The sequence below is a fragment of the Hoplias malabaricus genome, chromosome 7 (assembly GCF_029633855.1).
Source record: "Hoplias malabaricus isolate fHopMal1 chromosome 7, fHopMal1.hap1, whole genome shotgun sequence".
Lineage (NCBI taxonomy): Eukaryota > Metazoa > Chordata > Actinopteri > Characiformes > Erythrinidae > Hoplias > Hoplias malabaricus.
Window position 1 is genome coordinate 491,804 of NC_089806.1, and position 22,241 is coordinate 514,044.

The 22,241-nt window shown below is 39.0% G+C and overlaps 1 protein-coding gene across 1 annotated transcript in view; it reads left to right on the top strand.

Annotated features, from left to right (window-relative positions):
- LOC136702537 (uncharacterized) overlaps positions 1-21,090 on the top strand; it is a 31,969-nt gene extending 10,879 nt beyond the window's left edge. Inside the window, exons 9-20 of the mRNA XM_066677646.1 lie at positions 861-992; positions 1,416-1,469; positions 1,558-1,608; positions 1,800-1,850; positions 8,051-8,137; positions 9,536-9,586; positions 9,687-9,740; positions 10,083-10,130; positions 13,513-13,554; positions 20,008-20,040; positions 20,507-20,583; positions 20,875-21,090. Coding sequence (XP_066533743.1) covers positions 861-992; positions 1,416-1,469; positions 1,558-1,608; positions 1,800-1,850; positions 8,051-8,137; positions 9,536-9,586; positions 9,687-9,740; positions 10,083-10,130; positions 13,513-13,554; positions 20,008-20,040; positions 20,507-20,583; positions 20,875-20,929 — 735 coding nt within the window. The 3' untranslated portion in view covers positions 20,930-21,090. The remainder of the gene's footprint in view (positions 1-860; positions 993-1,415; positions 1,470-1,557; positions 1,609-1,799; positions 1,851-8,050; positions 8,138-9,535; positions 9,587-9,686; positions 9,741-10,082; positions 10,131-13,512; positions 13,555-20,007; positions 20,041-20,506; positions 20,584-20,874) is intronic.
- The last annotated feature ends 1,151 nt before the right edge of the window (positions 21,091-22,241 follow it).

A 22,241-nucleotide genomic window follows, 5' to 3' on the forward strand; every position in this document is an offset into this window, starting at 1 on the left:
CAACTGAAAGTGAATTTGTAAAGCAAGGTGCAGATTTCTGGAGCTGCAGCAGCTGAACACATAGAGGGGATGATGTGTCAGGAAGTCCAGGGTCCAGTTACATATGGTGGAGTTTAGGTCAAGTTTGTGACGTTTGGACACCAACCTGCTGGGTGTGATTATGTTGAAGACAGAGCTAAAGTCTAGGAAGATTTGTATCATTTTTATAATTTTATCACAGTTATAAACCATATAATTCTATTGGCCCATTCACTATGAAATTTCCACACAATGTGAATGACAGGTAAGGTGTCCAAAAGATGTAATAAACTAAACATTCATAAATATGGAGCTACATGTTAACATTGAACAGCAACAAATAAATTCTTATTCATTCTTATTTAAGGCAAATATTACTGTTTTTTTTATCACATAGTTACAATGAAATTGAAATATTCTAGCGTCCAGGGCTTTATACAATATTCATGGTGAGTATATATGTTGGGGAAGTGTGCACTGGAAAATGCTCATATTAAAATAATGGTCTACCATTTAAAGTAATTGTGTACTTTATTACAGTTTAAAAATCTATAAGAATACATCAGTGCAGGTTTTAGAGTCTTGAACAGTTTTTATTTGGTAATGTGGTAATGATACTGTCTGACCTTAAAAAATAAACTTGATGTGGAGTGTGTGGGTAGTACTCACTGCATTAACACACCATATAATGAGTGTTTGTTAAAAGATAAGTAAGTAAATTGGAACAAACATTATTGATAAACTTACAACCACTCTGGAATTATGGACAAAATGACAGGCTCCTCATTTGTGTTTATTCTGTTCTACTTAAAGTAAAAATATTTCATTGTTTTAATTTCCAGGCTGTCCCTGAAGAGATGTGTGTATTAGTGGATGAATGTTATAAAATCGGGTGCTTACTTGCGTTACACAATCCCCCACTGCTTCTGGACTTTGACAGCTGTGAGCAAGGAGCATTCCTTCCATTTAAAACTGTAAATATATTTACTGTACTATATATTATAATACTGTATATTATTTATATTTATTATATATTTATTATAATTTATTATCTGTTTATTTACTAAAATATAATTAAAGATATCTGTCTCTGTAATTTACATGTAATTATTGTTTAATATTTTTATCTTATTTGATGAGAACTGAAATCTTTAAAATTAAGACAGACATATTTATTCACACTATCTAAACAATATTAAAGCACTACATTAATTTTATGCACTCAAACATATTTTAAAAATGATATTTTATAAGAAATCAATAATAATATAGAAGAATAAACATATAGATAAGTAGAAAATAGAAATTATTATTTGTAGATAACTGTATTTATTTTACAAATATGTTAATATTGTATAAAAGTGTCTTTCAGAACTGAAAATAAAATGTACTTTCAGGTGAAGTTTGATTCTGATGAAAAAAAAGAAGAGGAAATAGATGATGTCCCAATGGTAATAAAATTCCTGGTTACAACAACAAGTATTATTTATTATTATTATTATTATTATTATTATTTTCATACAGTATCTTTACTTTCAGAATTTGGTTTGTCCACCTAGACAGCAACCTCTGAATAATAGAGTGGAAATAGTATGTAAACACTCTAGAGACAAACACTCATATACACACCCAAATTCACTTTTTATATTAAGCTTAAGTTATATTATTTAAGATGAAGAACAGGAAACAAATGCTTAATAAAAATTAAATACATTTTATTGAAATATTTATATATTTTTTTCAGAACCATTTAATAACTTTTGAATTGGTTTCAATTTCAGAATGATCCTATTTCATCTGGAGTTCAACCTCAAATAATTAATGTAGAAACAGTATGTATACACGCACACACACACACACTCATTATATATGCAGTCACGCACAAACATGCGCATTTACTACACGGTTTATATACACACCAACACAAATACACAAACAACACACACATACATGCACACACAAATACACAATATGCATATAATGTTGTTGTGGATGATGAAAAAACTACAAAAATAAAAATCCTAAACATATTGTGAATTAAAAACTGAATGCACTGATGTGGAGATGGCAATATTTTATTCATAATAGAACATAGATGACAGATCAAAAGTTTAATCTGAGTAAATGTAACATTTTAAAGGAAAAATATGTTGATTCAAAATTTCACAGTGTCAACAAATCCCAAAAAAGTTGGGACAAGTAGCAATAAGTGGCTGGAAAAAGGAAATGGAGCATATAACGAACAGCTGGACGACCAATTAACACTAATTAGGTCAATTGACAACGTGATTGGGTATAAAAAGAGCTTCTTAGAGTGTCAGTGTCTCTCTGAAGCCAAGATGGTAAGAGGATCACCAATTCCTCCATTGTTGCGCAGAAAGAAGTGCAGCAATACCAGAATGGTGTTACCCAGCATAAAATAGCAAAGATGTTAAAGTTTTCATTATCAACCATGCATAACATCATCAAAAGATTCAGAGAATCTGGAACAATTGCTGTGCGCAAGGGTCAAGGCCATAAAACTCTACTGGATGCTCGTGATCTCCGGGCCCTTAAATGTCACTCCACCTCAAACAGTTCAAGTTCAAGAAGTTTATTGTCATTTCAGCAGTATACAGTGTTTACAGTACACAGTGAAACGAAATAGCGTTCCTCCAGGACCAAGGTGCTACATAAGACAATACACAACATTAAAGTGTGATTCTTCTCTCTTGCTCTCGTGGGAGGCAGTCGCATTTACACCCTCTCCGCTCCTTATCTCTCCTGCTCGCTTTTCTGGTCTTGTCCTGTCTACCACGGGTCTCTCTAATGCTGCTCTTCGAATTACAAATCAGAAATGGAATTGATCAGCTGGTCTCTCAACGCTATTGACACCATCTTCTCAAGAAGAAGTTTGGGCACGGGGGAGCCCTCCTGTCCTGATGGAACGACGCTGGCTGGATATGGCATGGATGGATGGGAGAAGTGGCGCGTGGTATGTCTGGCGCCTCTTTCCACTGAGGACATCGAAGATGTATACCTATTTGGATTTATGATCGTGGGCATTCTGCTGATTGGATTAGTTGGTGCCCTGGTTTATCGGAAAATTAGGAGAGTTGAGTCAGTTGTAGCTCCGGTTTCCTACCACAGTCCAAAAAAAACACACGTTGCAGGTGGATTGGCGACTCCAAAGTGTCCGTAGGTGTGAGTGTGTGAGTGAATGTATGTGTGTCTGTGTTGCCCTGTGAAGGACTGGCGTCCCCTCCAGGGTGTATTCCCGCCTTGCGCCCGATGATTCCAGGTAGGCTCTGGACCCCCCGCGACCCTAAATTGGATAAGCGGTTACAGATAATGGATGGATAAATGGAGTCAGTTGTAAACAGCCCAAAGAAACTGACCAACATGATTGATGGGATGGGCAAAGCCGTTGGCGCACAGACTGGGACAGTGAGTAGAAGCTTGGATTCCATCAAGGAGCAACTAACGGCTTTGAACGGCAAGATTGAACGTCTGGAAGACCAGTGCAAAATTGGAACTTTGAATCAGAGGGACTATTAGCTCAAAATTCAGCTCACATCTCTGATTCTAACAAGCTGAACTTTATCTGTTTTGGCTGCCCCTGTTATCAGTGGCCTTGGCTGCTGATAGTTTCAACTCCTCCAGAAGGAACGGTTGTCATGGTGATCTGCCGCACCTCCCCTGTCTGAGCTGGGGCTCAAGGACACGTGACCGCTACTACATCTGGACATTTTCACAAACTGAACCTGGTCCCCCCCAATGCCCCTTGAACACGCCTCCTACTGCTTTTTGTCTACATCACTGAAACTATTTGTGTGTATTGCTTTGTGTGCTAAAGGTGTTGTTTTTTTCAAGATCACACACTCTGCTTCTTAGGCACAGTCTGGGACCTTCATTTTTTTACCACCACTTCCCCGATGTTAATCTAGCTGTTTCTTCTAACTGTACAATGGCGCGGGTAACCTGCTGCAGTCGCGTCTGTTGCACTCACCTAACCCCTGTTTATGTGAGTGTACAGACGGAAGCTAATTTCGCTGCAATGTTGTACTTGTATAACTTTGTATGTGACAATAAAGATCTATCTATCTATCTATCTATCTATCTATCTATCTAGTGCAAAGCTAGTGCAAACATAAAACAGTGCACACACATTAAAGTGCAAAAGACATAGAACATAAAACAATACACAACATTAAAGTGCAACTAGTGCAAAGCTAGTGCAACATAAAACAGTGCATACACATTAAAGTGCAAAAGACATGGCTAAGAAAATACAAAACAATGTCCATACAGTACAATACAATGCAATACAAGACAATACAAAACCATAAGTACGGAGGGGGTGAGGGAGAGAGACACTGCAATTTAAAGTGTATTTGTGCTGTAGACGGTAACTGGATGTAACCATAATGTAAACAGAATATGTGTAAACAGTACCCTCATTTTCAGTCCAACAGACCAGTGTTGGCATAAAGAAGTGTGTGTGTGTGTGTGTGTGTGTGTGTGTGTGTGTGCTTCTTCAGTCCAGTCTCAGTCTCAAGGTGTTCAGGAGTCTGATAGCATGTGGGAAGAAGCTGTTACGGAGTCTGGATGTGAGGGCTGCAATGCTTCGATACCTTTTTCCAGACGGCAGTAGGTTGAGGAGTGTGTGTGAAGGGTGTGTGTGATCTCCCACAATGCTGAGTGCTTTGCGGGTGCAGCGAATGGTGTAGATGTCTGTAATGGAGGGAAGAGACACACTGATAATCTTCTCAGCTGTCCTCACGATCCGCTGGAGGGACTTGCGATCTGCCACAGTGCAGTTTCCAAACCAGACAGTGATGCAGCTGGTCATGATGCTCTCGATGACTCCTCTGTAGAAAGTGGTGAGAATTGGAGGGGGGAGATGAGCCTTCTTCAGCCTTCGCAGAAAGTAGAGGCGTTGCTGGGCTTTCTTTTTGATGTTACTGGTGTTAGTGGTCCAGGTGAGATCATCCGCTAGGAATGACCACCAAGGAATTTGGTATTCCTGACAATCTCCACAGCAGAGTTGTCGATGTTGAGCGGCGAGTGCTCACACCTTGTTTTTCTGAAGTCTACAACCATCTCTTTGCTTTTGTCCACTTTCAGAGACAGGTTGTTGACTTCACACCAGTCAGTTAGCCGCTGCACCTCCTCTCTGTATGCTGACTCATCGTTCTTACTGATGAGACCCACCACAGTCATGTCATCAGCGAACTTGATGATATGATTTGAGCTGTGCATCGTCATGGGTCAGCAGTGTGAACAGCAGTGGACTGAGCACACAGCCCTGGGGGGCTCCAGTGTTCAGTGTGATGGTGCTGGAGGTGTTCCTACCAATCCGGACTGACTGAGGTCTCCCAGTCAGGAAGTCCAGGATCCAGTTGCAGAGAGAGGTGTTAAGACCCAGTATATTCAGCTTCCCGATCAGGTGCTGAGGAATGATGGTGTTGAATGCTGAGCTGAAGTCTATGAACATCATTCGGGCATATGTGTCTTTCTTGTCCAGGTGGGTGAGTGCCAGGTGGAGCGTGGAGGATATAGCCTTCAGCAGCGCACACACCTCTGCATTCATCCATGGCTTCTGGTTGGAGCGGATGGCGATGGTCTTGGAGATGGTCACATCATCAATGCACTTCTCTATGTAGCTGTTCATTGATGATGCGTAGTCCTCCAGGTTGATTGTGCTGCTGTAAGTTGCAGCCACTCTGAACATGTCCCAGTCAGTGCACTCGAAACAGTCCTGAAGAGTAGAGATTGCCAGATTTTCACCTCTTTCAGGACAGGTTTCGATCGCCTGATGATGGGTCTGTATGCAGGAATTAGCATAACAGACATGTGATCTGAGTGTCCGAGGTGGGGGCGGGGCTCTACCCTGTACGCGTCTGGAACGTTTGTGTAAACAAGATCCAGCGTGTTCACTCCTCTCGTAGCAAAGTTCACATACTGGTGGAATTTAGGGAACACTTTCTTGAGATTTGCATGATTAAAATCTCCAGCAACAATAAAAAGTCCATCCGGGTGTGTGTTTTGGAAGTCACTTATGGCTTTGTATAATTCCCACAGCGCTTGTTTTGTGTTTGCATCGGGAGGGATATAGGTTGCGATTAAGTAAATAACGGAGAATTCTCGAGGTAAATAAAAAGGTCTACATCTCACAGCCACAAACTCCACTAACGGTGAACAATAAGCAGAGACCAGCACAGAGTTCTTACACCATTCAGTGTTGATATAGACACATAATCCACCACCGCGAGTCTTACCGCATAGCGCTGGGTCTCTGTCGGCTCGAAATGCGGCTAGCCCATCTAGCTGAATGGCGGCGTCGGGAATACTGTCACTGAGCCATGTCTCCGTAAAAACAAAACCACAGCAGTCTCTGTATTCTCACTGTGTAGTTCGCTGAAGTTTGATATAGTCCAGTTTATTATGCAGCGAGCAAACATTGGAGAGAAAGAGAGAAGGGATAGCCTGCCGACTCGGGTTAGCTCATAGCCTAGCATGGATCCCCACCCGCTTGCCGCACTTCTGTCTCCTCTCACACCGCTTGCGTCGTCTCCTTCCCCAGCCGCCGGCATCAGGAAACGTCGAGGCTTCAGGGCTAGGCCTCTGAAGCAAGCGGAGGTTCCGCAGCATCTCCTGGAGGTCATCGCTGATACTGTATATTTCCTGTTTGCGATACTGAAGCAGTGTCTGGCGGTGATATATACGTACTGCAGGTGTTCCTGCATCCATATATTATAAATAAAATGAAAAAAAAAATTTTAAACAAACAAACAAAAGCCTGCTTGGTTCCAGAGTGGCCGCTGCACACGTGTTGACGCGCGCGCCGCCAGGAATGCCACTGTCAAGGAAATAACAGAATGGGCTCAGGAATACTTCCAGAAAGCAATTTCAGTGAACACAATCCACCGTGCCATCCGCCGTTGCCAGCTGAAACTCTACAGTGCAAAGAGGAAGCCATTTCTAAGCAAGCTCCACAAGCTCAGACGTTTGCACTGGGCCAGGGGTCTTTTAAAATGGAGTGTGGCAAAATGGAAGACTGTTCTGTGGTCAGATGAGTCACGATTTGAAGTTCTTTATGGAACACTGGGACGCCATGTCATCTGGACCAGAGAGGACAAGGTTGTTATCAACGTTCCATTCATAAGCCTGCATCACTGATGGTATGGGGTTGCATGAGTGCTTGTGGCATGGGCAGCATGCATGTCTGGAAAGGCACCATTGATGAAGAGAACTATATTCAGGTTCTAGAACAACATATGCTCCCATCTAGACGTCATCTCTTTCAGCGAAGACCCTGCATTTTTCAACAAGATAATGCCAGACCACATTCTGCAGCAATCACAACATCATGGCTACGTAGGAGAAGGATCCGGGGACTGAAATGGCAGCCTGCAGTCCAGATCTTTCACCTGTAGAGAACATTTGGCGCATCATAAAGAGGAAGGCGCGACAAAGAAGGCCCAAGGCGATTGAACAGTTAGAGGCCTGTATTAGACATGAATGGGAGAGCGTTCCTATTTCTAAACTTGAGAAACTGGTCTCCTCTGTCCCCAGACGTCTGTTGAGTGTTGTAAGAAGAAGGGGGGATGCCACACAGTGGTAAAAAATGGCCTTGTCCCAACTTTTTTGGGATTTGTTGACGCCATGAATTTTTGAAACAACATATTTTTCCCATCTATTCTCTCAGTTTAAACTTTTGATCTGTGATTTGTGTTCTATTCTGAATATAATATTAGATGTTGGCACCTTCACATCATTGCATTCAGTTTTTATTCACAATTTGTTTAGTGTCCCAACTTTTTTGGAATCCGGTTTGTATCTCCATGTTTGTGGATGTTTAGTTTACTAAATCATTTGAACACAGCAGCTGTCCTTCACACTGTGTAAACATTTTACGATGAATAACTAATAGAAATCCTAACTAATAAAAATCCTCCAAAATTACTTGGAATACATTTTTTTATATATATTTTTTGGAATTTGATTGCTTCTACTGTTAAAAGTGTATCATCATTGTTTGATTTTAAAGATAATCCACCCTGGTTTAGAATTTGTCCGTCAGAAGAAACCTGACCAACAAAGACAGGACAAGGAGGCTGTGCAAACCACAGTGAAGGTGAGAATTTAATCTCTGACATTCACAGTGGTTCATATTCCATTTTTCCATCAACTCCTTCCCCGATCAGATTTTAAATCAGAAGTTAACACACTGTATCTAACCTGTCTCTAACGTTTACATTTTTATATTCTTCATTCTTTTTAAGAATGGCGCTCTACCCGAGAGGAGCAAAGGCAATCAGCCAAAAAAAATGTTTTGTCAGAGCCAAGAGCCTGTGCACTGAAAATATTCAGCGATGAGAACAATGTATTATCTACTAAATTGTCTTCTGTTTATCAGAACATATATGTGTGTGTGCTATGGAGGGGCTAAATGCAGAGGTCAAGTTTCAGTGACCATAATGCATGATTTAACATTCCACCCAGATAATGTCTTGATGAATTAAGCTGGCATTGGAGACAACATTCCTATGCTGATAACAAATAAAACAAAACTATCAGACACATATTTGTCCTTGTACAACATATGGCTAAATGTGTCATCTCCTCTGGTGAAATGAACACACAAATTCAGTGCACTATGGGCAGTGAACACACCAAGAGTGCCAGACAGCCATCTTCAGTGTCCATTTTGGTGTCAGTTGGGGATTTGTTGTCTTGCTTATGGGCACTGCAGCCATGATGGCTGAGGGAGGAGAGAGTGTTGTTCCTTCACTCCCCCGAGCCCACATTTTCATGCCAGATTTGGGAAAGAAACCAATGCCCTTCCAGAACAAAACCTGCTTCTCTAAATTTTAGACAACAGCTGCCCATTTGTTAGCAGATTTTCACCTGATAACATTAATCTTTTTTCTGTTTGATACAAAGTACACTAATTCATGAACAGCTTTAGTAATAAACTAAATAAAGCTATCAATATGATCACCTCCCTCTGAGGCTTAAAAACACCAGCCTGGAAAGACGTGTTCTAAATTATAAATTTAGTAGTAAAACAAAATAAGAGAGTTAGTAAATGGCATGTACAGTTTCTTAAATCAAGCAGCTAAAAAACTTAATCATCTGCTGTTGTAAACATACAGAAAGATATGAAAATCCATCTAATCTTACCTGGCTAACTACAGTTAACGGTTACCATTGTAAAAGACTAATATTAGCCTTGACCCTCAAGACATCACTTTACTATCAGTGGGTCATCAGCATGTGAGAAACACAAAACTACAGGTTTTAGTGCAGTAACTGAAAAAAAAATTGAAATGTACTCAGAATTCCTCAGTCAAATCTGAAAGTCTGTGTCCATATGGGGTGGGCCTATAGCACTTTTGCTTTGATTGGTTTTGTTTATATGTGAAAAACTGCAGCCTGAGGCATGCTTTATGGCCAAAATTAATCAGAGAACATACAGAGAAATGTTCCAACTTCATAGAAATCTAAGGCTGATAATGATGTCTGTTTCCAGGAGCAACCTGAGCCTCACCCCAGAAACAAGCAAGAGGATCTAAACACCCCTGTAAATATGACCAAATTTTCTATAGAATCTAAATCAATTTTTTGTTATCTTAGATTCTGTGGTGTGTCTCTTGTTCAGCTGTTTTTTGTTTATTTCAAAGGTTTCTGTTCAGCATCAAGATGCAACTTCTAACAAACTACGAGAGCGCAGAACAGTATGCATACTTTACCTATACCATTTAGCCTGATCTTTATTTGGGTAATACATTTAACAGATGTATACATTAATTATGAATGAATTTATATTGTATTTATACATTGGTTACACCACTGCATTACTTTTTAAAGAAAATCTAAGATCTACTTTTACATATACAATGTTTTTTGGTAACCAAATAAACAAACTGAGTCAGTTGTGATATTGTTAATTATAAAAATCATTCTTCTTTAAAATTAAACTGTATTTTAATTCAGCACTGAGCAGGATATTTTAAAAGATTAATCTCTTTGAATGATATATCTTGTTGTTTGTGTGTGTTGTATTGTTGTGGTTTTAGATGAAAGCGGTTCCACAAACAGAAGACAGAATAAATCCTGCTCCATTGGTAAGATCATTCACGTTTCATATTAAATACCGACCTTAAAAGAACACAGTGTACTATTTCTACCTTAAAATTAATTAATTAATTTGTTCGTTGTCTGTATGCAGACACAGGGAGAACTTACAAAACTCCTCACAGACACCTGGAGTGGGACTTGAACTCACAAACCTCTAGGTCCCAGGAGCTGTGTGGCTGCAACACTATTTAAAACCTTAAAATTACAGCTTCTAAATGATTGTGAGGTTCCACTGAGCTGTAATAGGGGGAAAGGGGCCTCTGTGGTTGCTACACCGGGTCCGGTCCTGGTTACTGGACTTTTGAATCACAGGGCAGAGAACTCTTGCAAGAAATGTGTAACACAAAACTCACAGGTGGTTACCTAGCTACAAGAAAAATATAGCCCAATACTCCCTGTATGGACATTATGGCAGAGAGAGAAAGGAGGAGAAATAGAGAGAGAGAGAGAGAGAGAGAGAGAGAGAGAGAGAGAGAGAGAGAGAGAGAGAGAGAGAGAGGGAATGAGCAGCTGTAGAAGATTTGGACTGAATTCACACATTAGGGTGAGCTGAAACAGACATGAGGACACAAGGTGGAGTAATAGGTTGCATTGTAACTTTCTTCATGAGTTGTGGTGATAGTGATAAGTTTTGTTGAGGAAAGTGTTATAATCAGGATTTTGAGAGTTACCGTGCCGTGAGCCAGGGTTTTTGCAGCTGCAAACCTTAGCTGGATGAACTCTCATTTTAGCATTAGAAAACTTTTCTGGTAATAAATGCTTTTCGTCAGTTGCTGTGTGGATTAAATGACTAAAGTTAAACTTTGTGTCGGTGGAACAAATCAGGGGTTTGGTTCCCAAAAGCATAGTTGTTAACTACGTTAGCAGCTTACATAGTTGGAACGATGCAGTTGAGATGCAAGTGTTTCTCAAAACAGTCATTGGAACTATCGAGGTAACTACGTTGGTAACTTGCTTAGTCTGAACCATCGTTAAACGACACACGTGTTTCTCAAAACCGTAGTTCCACCGAACGTTCGCAACACTGTCATTAATTTGTGTTGTTGGAACTACAGCTTCAGGTCTGTGGTTAGAAGCTTAGTTCCTGGTGACTACATCATGATGATGGAAGACAAGGTAGAATAAGGGTACTGTATAGTGTGTGTGTGTATGTGTGTGTGTGCAAATCAAAAATAAAATAATATAAAGTTTACCTAAGATTTAATAAAGATCTAAGGGCAGTTTTAAACTTTTAAATAAGAACAATATAGCCTATAGAAAGTGTGTGTGTTGCCCTGTGAAGGACTGGCGCCCCTTCCAGGTTGCGCCCAACGATTCCAGGTAGGCTCTGGACCCACCGCGACCCTGAACTGGATAAGGGTAACAGATAATGAATGAATGAATGAATATAGCGTATACATAAATTAAATGTTATTATTAATGTATATATTTAATGTAATTTTATAACTATTATAATAATGTTTGAAAAATGTATATAAAAACCCTGGTATTAATACACTGTCATCATTTAAACCCTAGTTTTAAATACCTCATCATGACATCATGAACACTTTCATGATGCAAAGGAACCTCTATTCATGCAAAGCTTCTTCAAGTGTTCTATGTAGAACCATTTTCTTTACTAAAGAACCCTTATAGAACCATTATTTTTAAGTGTGAGACGGAGCCTATGGAAATGCTATGAAGGTATGTTTAATTACTACAGGACTCACTCAGAGGTAAAAAAAAAAAAAAAACTTCAAACAAAGGATGAAAAAAGACAGAGTACAACTGGCACTTTAACTGTACCATTTGTATGTGTGTGTGTGTGTAGAAAGATGTTATTGTGTTGGTATATACTACATATATGTATATATCAGAAGAGGCAACATAGAATACTTTACAGTACTTTAGTGAATCGATGTTTCATCAGTGAGAGCTTTAGTTGCTGTTATAAAAATGACACAATGAACGTTCTTGGGTCTAAACCCACCTCTGTGCGGCACAAAAAGGCGGGGTTTTCATGTGTAGCCCACTGCGCTACTGAAGAACACTGCTAAGATTTCTTTCCGTTATATTAATAAACCTTTCTAACATCTATTTTTTATAATAATAAATACACTGAAATATTTTTTTTGTTACAAAACAATCTTTGTCTATTATCACTGTTATTTCTTTTGTTCTATTTTAAAATTTGCATTTATTTTTAATTGAAGTAATGTTATTCTTTTTGTTGCTGATTATATATGATTACAATATGAAAAATTTCAGTTACAACTCTCATATATCGTATAATGTCACAAAATGCGTTTTTGCAAGTTTCCCGCTGTGAAAGCAAGACCAAACACGTCTGTAACCATTGTAGTTTGGACTACGGTGCTTTAAACCAACATGGTTCAAACTACTGTGGTACTAACAAAGTTTGACGCTTTTGGGAAACGTTCGGGCTTCAGATGTTGGTTAGTTTAACGAAGCATCATACCACATTAGTTCAATGCTACCTCCGTCGTTGTATAGGAAACGCACCCCAGGTTTTTGAGATTCACTGATGAAAGGTCATTGGATACTGATTCTGGAAAATTGCTGCTTTTCTGACGGTAGCTGTGTTTACAACTGCTAGGGTATCACCAAAGTTGTAATAACACAATCCAGTGTGTGTTATGAGTGATATATGGGTTTTATCATGTAGTAAACATCATTTTATTCGATTACATACATTCCCACAGCTCAACATCACCCAAACCCTGAGAGCTGATCACAAGACAACACAAGGTGTGTTTGTGTGTGTGAAAGAAAGAGAGAGAGAGAGAGATGAGCTTGTGTGTTTGTCTTTGTGAGAAAGACAGGGAGAATGTTTTAGTAGAAGCTCTGAGAGTCAGTCCTCTTTATGTGAGTGGGTGAGCAAGAGAGGGAGTGAGAGAGCGAAAGAGAGTACTTTTAATGTGAATTAAACTTAGCAGCAGGCAAGGGAAGCTCAGGAGACTAAAAAGCCCATTCTTACATTGTGTTCCTTTAAAACCTCCTCAAATATTGCCCTCCAAATCTTGACTACACTTATTGAAAATGTGCATATTTCCACCAAAATGGGAGAATATAGTGATGTTATAGAGATAATTATTTTTACATATGGCAATTTGTATTAGGTTTTGCTCATAAGATGAGGAATCGGACTGCTTTGTCATTCCTGCTCCATGTTTGGGGCTGGCCATTTTCAAAATAAGGTGACCGGAAAAAGTTGGGTGATCTGAATCAGTGTAATGACTTTTGAGGAAAAACAACTCAATCAATAAGGAAACAACTGACTGCAGCAGTTTCTGAGAAACACATTAAAGAAATAACTTGCTTAATTTCAACAGAGTTCACTTAGTGTTTGTTTATTCATCATTTCAGGTTCCAGCTACGAACTCAAATTCTCAGAGATCCAAAGATTCAGTAAGTAACCTGTTAAGCTGCTTTTAAGTTAGTTACTGGCCACACATTTAAAGTGTGTACAACTAAATGTCTCATTTAACTCATCTTTGGCAGTGAACACACACACACTATTGCACTAGGGTCTGTGAACACACAACCAGAGAGGTGGGCAGCCATCCCCGGTGCCCAGGGAGTGTTTGGGGACTCAGTGCCTTGCTCAATGGCACTTCAGCTGTGGATGTTCCTGACGGTTCCTGGGCATTGTACCTGGTCTCCAACCATTATGCCAAAGCTGCCCAACACCTGTCCTTGCTGTTATTTTACCATGTTTTGTTTGTTTCTTTAAAACCAATTTATCATATTTCTGAACACAGTTGCTTAGTAAGAAAGCTATTAGCTGCATTTTTGCTTCTTAAGATACTTTGACTAGTAATTAACCTTCAGTTCATTCATCACACCTATCATTCATTCATTTTCTGTAACTGTAACAAGTTCAGAATCACAATAGGTCCGGAGTTATTAAGAACCACTGGGCACAAGGCAGAAACACACCCTGGAGGGGGTTCCTGTCCATCACACTTACAAATTCACTCAAACTCTCACACCAAAGGACCATTTTGATTAGCCGATTCACATACCCTTTGACCCTCATTTAACCCCATGGAGTAGGCGATAAATCAAAATTGCATAAAAAAAACTTTCACAAACTCAGCTAATTTGGGTCCTAAAAACATAAACATACCCCCAGAAACCTCACAGGGTCTAATTTTCAAATATATGGAGGTTGAAAAGAAATGTATTTTTAGCTTCTTGTTATAGAATGATAAGTTACTAGAGGCACGTCTCTCTGACACTTAGACCGTGACCCTTGATGGACCACCCATTCATATTCATATTATAATTTTATACTTTTCCGCTCTTATTGGAGGATTATGATCACAACACAATGTGTGAAAGCACTCATTTTATCATATAAATGAAAGCACATGGCTGTGTTTTCACAAAGAGCACAGAGCTCCAAGACAGCACAGTCACGCATTTCAGCTGCCTGAAGAGGAACAGCTTAATTTTGTGATGCGTAAGTGATATTTGACTCGATTTTTCTATAGCACATTTGGCACTGACTAGCTTCTATGCTACACTAGTTCAATAGTATATTCCAGTGACAGAATTTGTAAAGCTGATGGTAAATATTTTGTAACTGTGCAGAGGCATAGAGCTCAACTGAAAAAAATGGCATGTGGTAAATTTTGGATGTTTTCTGCTGCTTTCAAGCAGTCATCTGAAGCTTATATATATGGCTTTGTTGCTCCAAAGCAGTCCATATCATTGATAAATAACTAAAATACCACCATTTACAACCAAATGTTTCATTCTGAAATGAAAGTGGGGGGTTCTCAGCTGTAATTTCACGTGTCGAACAATAGAGTCTCCTATAACCAGGGCTCTTTTAACAGGCTCCTCAGTGGGTGTTTTGCTTAGCGGGGTAAAGCTTTTTGACATGTGAATCGGAGGAGCGTGGTGTCCCGGTGGGCTAGATTTGGCTTTAGTGTTAGCATCAGCTCTAGCTTTCTGTTTATGTCACAGAGACGTCACCAATTCATCCCGCTTTGAGGGCTCTAACCCTGGAGTAATGAAGGTGTTGACACTCCTTAATGCACCGGAGTTGCTAGCACTGAATCTCTCAGTTTATCCCTTGATAATAATAAGCCCCGGATGTCCACTTCTAGCTGATGCACATTATCCACCAGAGAGCTAACTAGCTGGCACTTAGCACAAACACAACCACTATCATTATCACTAGAGGTGGAAAAGGTGGTTAAACTAAACATACCACACTCTGAGCAGGCAAAACAGCCAGCAGTAGCCATGGTATTGCAGGTACTTACCGCTTATGGTTGATTTTGGAACTTTGCAGAAATGTTGCTGCAGGAGCAGGTTTTATAAATAATCATGTGGAGATAATCTATAAAATATATCTATGTATGTTTAGTAAGTGGTAAGAACAGAAATAACAGTAGAAACACAAGTAACAGGAAAACCAGGGTGAGCAAAACAGCTTCCTCTAAACGGGTACAGGGTTAGCTAAATGGCATAACGCCAACCTCAGACGTACAGATCTGTACTTTTAACAACAAACTTTTATCACCTGACCAACCAAAGGTGACAGGACACTGCACCATTTTTTTGGATCATGCTGCAATTTTCCTCATGCAAAGGCTGAAACAGGAAGCCTTAGCTATATTATAGGGAGTTGCCGCGCTGGACTGACAATTCAGTGGGTGCCCTGCAGGACACTCTAGATACTGCACACTGATACATATTCAGGGCCAACTCTGCTGATGAAATCAGTTTGTTTATAGATGCTGTGGTGAGCTTGGTTGGGAAGCTGGTTAGTGACAGGGTTTCCAGTAACACCATCAAGACCTTTCCAAAACAAAAGCTGTGGATGGAGAAATCTAATCTCTGAAAGCTTGCACAGCAGCGTACAATGCAAGATTCATCAGTGGAAACATGGGCAAGTAGTAAGCTGCATCACATGTTTTGAGGCAGGTGAAACAGCACTAAGGAAGGAAGTCACAGTTAGAGTCACAGTTCCAGCATAGTTATTTTAGATCTCTATGGCAGGGACTACAGACAATCACAGATTATAGCACACCCTCCTTACTAATGAGTGCAGATGGGACACAGGCAAATGAACTCCACACCTTTTATGCTTGCTTCAGGACTGAAGACGGGCAGTGCTTACAGTGAAGCTGACAGCACATGTCCAGAGAAGAAGATGAAGAAGAAGATGATCCCTTACTAATCCCCTTAGGGAAATTACTTCTCTGCATTTAATTAATCCGTGGTAGTGAACACAAAAACACAGAGTGGACAAAGTGCAGAGCACATGTCGCAGTGGACAGCAGTCACTAGTCATCACTGAAATATTAATGTCTTGTTTTAGCTGGGGGTAGTTCCATCCTGTTTTAAATAGTCCGTAGTTGTTTGTGTCCCCAAGAAATCTCAGCCAGCCTGCCTCAATGAGCCTGCCTAACCCTGTACCTTTAACATCAGTTGTGATGAAGTGCTTTGAAAAGCTGGTCAGAGACTTCATCATTTCTGTTTCTCTGGACCAATTATGGTTCACCTACCACCACAGCAGTTCTATAGGTGATGCCATCTCACACCTGCTTCACTCTACTCTGTGTCACTTCTGCACTGGGATGAATAATTATGTCAGAGTGCTGTTTGTCGACTATAGTTCAGCATTAAACATAATCATTCCCTCCATACTCACCACCAAGCTGTAAGATCTGGGACTTCATCTATCCCTGCATCACTGGGTCTCCAGCTTCCTTAGAGAGAGACCATAAGTAGTGTGGGTGGGTAATCATCTCTCTCACACTCAGCATTGGTGCTACACAAGGGTGTGTTTTGAGTCCTCTACTGTAGTCATTATACACCTATGAGTGTGTCTCCACTTCCAGCTCCACATCCATGATTCATTTGGCAGACAATACTGTTGTACAAACCAGATTCCAAAAAAGATGGGACACTAAACAAATTGTGAATAAAAACTGAATGCAATGATGTGGAGATGGCAAATGTCAATATTGTATTCGTAATAGAACATAGATGACAGATCAAAAGTTTAATCTGAGTAAATGTAACATTTTAAAGGAAAAATATGTTGATTCAAAATTTCACAGAGTCAACAAATCCCAGAAAAGGACAAACAGCAATAAGTGGCTGGAAAAAAGAAATTGAGCATATAACGAACAGCTGGAAGACCAATTAACACTAAATAGGTCAATTGACAACTTTTAAGTTATCATCATCAAGCATGAGAAGCTTGTATGTCTGGAAAGGCACCATTAATGCAGAGAACTATGTTCAGGTTCTAGAACAACATATGCTCCCATCTAGACGTCATCTCTTTCAGCGAAGACCCTGCATTTTTCAGCAAGATAATGCCAGACCACATTCTGCAGCAATCACAACATCATGGCTACATAGGAGAAGGATCCGGGTACTGAAATGGTCAGCCTGCAGTCCAGATCTTTCACCTATAGAGAACATTTGGCGCATCATAAAGAGGAAGGTGCGACAAAGAAGGCCCAAGACGATTGAACAGTTAGAGGCCCGTATTAGACATGAATGGAAGAGCATTCATATTTCTAAACTTGAGAAACTGGTCTTCTCTGTCCCCAGAGACGTTGACGCCATGAAATTTTGAAACAACATATTTTTCCCTTAAAATGATACATTATCTCAGTTTCAACTTTTGATCTGTGATTTGTGTTCTATTCTGAATAAAATATTAGATGTTGGCACCTTCACATCATTGCATTCAGTTTTTATTCACAATTTGTTTAGTGTCCCAACTTTTTTGGGATCCGGTTTGTAGTAGGCCTGATCTCCAACAAGGTTGAGAGGGCCTACCTGGAGGAGATTACAAGTGTGGAGACCTGGTGCCAGGATAATAATTTCCTACTAAACATTTACATTTACATTTACATTTATGCATTTGGCAGACGCTTTTATCCAAAGCGACTTACAAAAGAGGATCTAACATTCGAACTACAGCACAAATTATACAAAATACCTTACATTAAGTGCAATATGCCAGGAAGTAATAAGTGCATTAAAGAAAGACATTCAGTGCAAAAGATACTCTCGGAAGAGCTGGGTTTTCAATGATTTCTTGAATGAAGAGAGGGTTTCTGTTGCTCTGATAGTGCTTGGAAGCTCGTGGTACCAGAGATGAGAATAGCCTCAACTGACCTGTACGGGGGGTTGGTCGTGTTAGTAGGTGCTCCTTTGAGGAACGGAGAGGGCGGGCGCTAACGTATGGTTTTAAGAGTCTATTGAGGTAGATGGGAGCAGAACCAGTGAATACTCTGAAGGCCATCATTAGTGATTTGAATTTGATGCGAGCAGCTAAGGGTAGCCAATGCAGCTCAACTAATAGGGGCGTGACATGTGCTCTTTTTGGTTGGTTGAAGACCAGGCGTGCTGCCGCATTCTGGATCATCTGTAGTGGTCTCACAGCACAGGCCGGAACATCAGCAAGACTAAGGTGCTAATAGTGGACTATGGCAGGAAACAGACGAATAGCTACCACCCTGTGAAGATCAATGGTGCCACAGAGGAAAGAGTGGATAACTTGGTAAATTGGTGTTCACATTTTGCAGGATCTTTCATGGTCATGCCACATCAACAATTTGGCAAAGAAGGCTCATCAGCGTCTCTTCCTCCTCTGATTCCTAAGGATTACAGACTGCCCTCCAAAGTGCTGCAGAACTTCTACCCTTGCACCATTGAGAGCATCCTCACAGGGAAAATCTCAACTTAGTTCGGTGTGAAAACACAGATATGCATTCTGTCGGAATTCTGTAAAGCTGCTTTTTGAAAACATCAGTTGTAAAAAGCGCTATATAAATAAATTTGATAAGATTTGTTTATATGACTAAAATGAGTGTTTTCACATGCTGTAATTGTCCAATGAGAGTGGCCAGATGAACATGCTGTTATCATATGAATATGAATAAGTGGGCCATCAACAGTCGCAGTCTGAGTCTCAGAGAGAGACGTGCCTCTTGTTACTGATTGTTCTATAACAACCAGGTAAAAATAAATTTTCTTTTCAACCTCCATATGTTTGAAAAGTAGACCCTTTAAGGTTTCTGGGGTTTATTTATTATTATATTATTTTTCTCAAATAAAAACTTGCTGAGTTGTGTTAGTGTTTTGGTGCAAGTTTTGATTTATCCTGCTGGTGGGAGCGCCCACTCCAGAGGGTTAAGTTGCACATTATGCAATTTTATTCAAGTTGTACAGTTTTAGCTTCATTCTTCTTAGTTGTAGATTAGTATATTAGTATATTTATTTTGAGAAAGTCTATATACTTTATATTTCATTCTATTTCTATTTCCGTAACTCTTGAATCTCTATATCTTTAATGAACACTTTAAAACTAAACTACAACTGTAAATGTTTATATATGGTTTAAAAACCTGACACCTTAAAGGTCATTAATAATCTTTTGTAACACAAAAATAGGAAGGGCAACAGTGATGTCTTTTTTATCTAATACTGATAGTTTTGAAGTTTTATGTAACATAATGAAAATGATAACTAATAAGCACAGACCTGAGAATGGTTTTTAATTCAATAAATGATTAAAACTATTAACAAATTTGTGCTGAAGTTGACAAGGTTAATGTCAGCTGATGGAGAAGAAAAAGTAATGACAGCATCCAACGAGATCTGAGGTTTAACAATATAGATGGGTGTAGGTCACTATTTTGTACATAACAGGTCACCATTGCCTTTTCTGTCTATGTATTATAAATTATTATTAATGACCATTAATGTATTAACAATATAATTATAATGAATATCTATAGTTATTAAATCATTTATATTTTTTTTATAAATGTAGTCTTTTTGTATGGTGATTCCATATTAGATTTTTACTTCCTGTAGGAGCGGAATCAAGAGAATAAGCCTGGTCTAAGAGTAAGAGCACTTCCTCTTTAACACTATACTCTAATCACTCCCTCAGTCTAATATTACTTTCAATAAACTTATACAAATAGTCTTAACAGAAAGAAAGATTGAAATATAGATATAGACAGACCTATAGAACAAATAACACACTGATAGAGGATTAAATGATAATAGTATTAATAAATAATAGTAATAGTAAAAAAGAAATAGTCACACTGCCCTTACTCCTACATCTCATCCTCTTCAGTGTCCCACTTGGACCGTCACTGAGCTGCAGACTTTATAGTGAAGCTCTAAATGACAATATCAAGAGATTTCATTGAACGCTACTGCAAAGATAGTGTATTTATTTTTAACAGTTTATGAATGTATGTTATTTTTTTATATAATGATCTGTATTGTATGTCTGTATGTGTTATTACAATCTGTTTTAATTGCTGAGTGTTTTATGGTGTTTTCTTTCTGTATTTTCCAGAGACCCGTCTCTAACATTCTCCTGAACCAAAAAGACCAAAAAGCTCATAAAAACATGAGCTGTTTGTGCGTCATTCTGTGAGTTATTTGTGTTTTTTGGTTTGTTTTGTTTCGTAATAATGAAAGTAATAAAGTAATCAATAAGGTTTTCATTGAAATCAATGTGGTTTTTAACCAAAACATAATTGTTATTTGGATCTATAAAGTAGTTTTTTTAGAGGACAATATAAAGATGAATATGGTTGGCATTTATTGTTTGTTGATTGTATCAGTGAAAACTGTACTGCTGTTACTGGTGATGCATTAATATATATCTTGTTTAAAGTGATGTGTTTGTTGTAAAAAGTTTTTTTTTTTTTGTTGTGACAGTGCTCCTCTTATCTTCTGGATGTTGTTTGTTGTCTGTGGAATTTTTTGGCCTTGAATGAGTAATCGAATGTTTAAAAGGAGCTAAAGGCCATTCCGCATGAAGAAACATCTCTGTACTTTCTACTATTAATACAAGTCCTATTCTCTCAATTAAGTAACTGTTCTATCACTCCTACTCTTTGTTTTATTCCAAATCTCACAGAGGTACTCTTTAATAAACTACAAACAATTTTAGAAACTGCTGGGGTCTTTATAAGATAAAATAATAATAATAATAATAATAATAATAATAATAATAATAATGACTTGACTCTTGTTTGGGAGAAGAGGTCAAACAGAAACCACAGCTCCAGCAAGGAACCACCACCTAATCAGAACAATCTGCTGGAAAAAAAAAATATAACATTCTCTCCACACCTACAATGGAACATCTGAAACATGTAATGCTTCCCTCTTTATGAGAGCAAGTTACACAGCTCCTGCTGCTTCAGAACCACATTTCCAGATGTGTTATTAACCACCAGAATGTTAACTCCATTGACCACTGACATGCTGAGTACATTAGCTGGCCACCACTGTCTTAGGCATGCTGGCATCCAGAGTGCTGACAGTGCAGCTCATCAGGGCACCAATGGTGCTACACTGCCCAAAAGCAAAGGAGCTCCTCCATCAGCAGAGATGTCAGGAATAACATTTTTAAAACCCCCTGCTTTCATTGTGTTACTATGTGTAAAGTTATAGCAAAGATCTCACACATACTACATGACCATCCAGCCATAGAAAGAGTGTTTGTGCATGTTAGACTAAACAGCTGGCAGATGTGATCAGAAAGTGAAATTCATAGACACTTTTAACATCTTAAATGTAAAGATAAGTAAAAAAAATTGGTGGGGTGGTGTAAGTTTTAAACTGACTTTTAAAAGGATGGGAGTGAGGAACACGCAAAGAGAGTCAGCCTCCAGCAGTGACCAGTTTGGATTTTTGGTAAGTCAGAAGCACAGAACTGGAGGACATGAGGCTTCTAGTGGGGGTAGCAGGTGTGCAGAAGTTCAGCTGAATTTCTTGGTAGAGATTTGTAAAGATTTATAAATGGATTTCTGTAGTGATAGCTATCAGGTATTAATTTAGAAATGTAGATAGGCAAAGTGAAAAATGAGGAAGACAAGACTGTGGCAGTAAATATTTGCTATTGTCATGAAGTGTGTAAGGTGTTAAAGGGAAATGCTGATAACTTTTATTAGTTTTGTCCTTGAAAAATCTAGGAAAAGTGTCACACAGATCTAGGTGTCACATAGCAGGTGTAGGGGTGGTCAAGGAGTGAGGGACAGGAATGGAGGCAAGTGCAGGAGATTTTATTTACAACAATG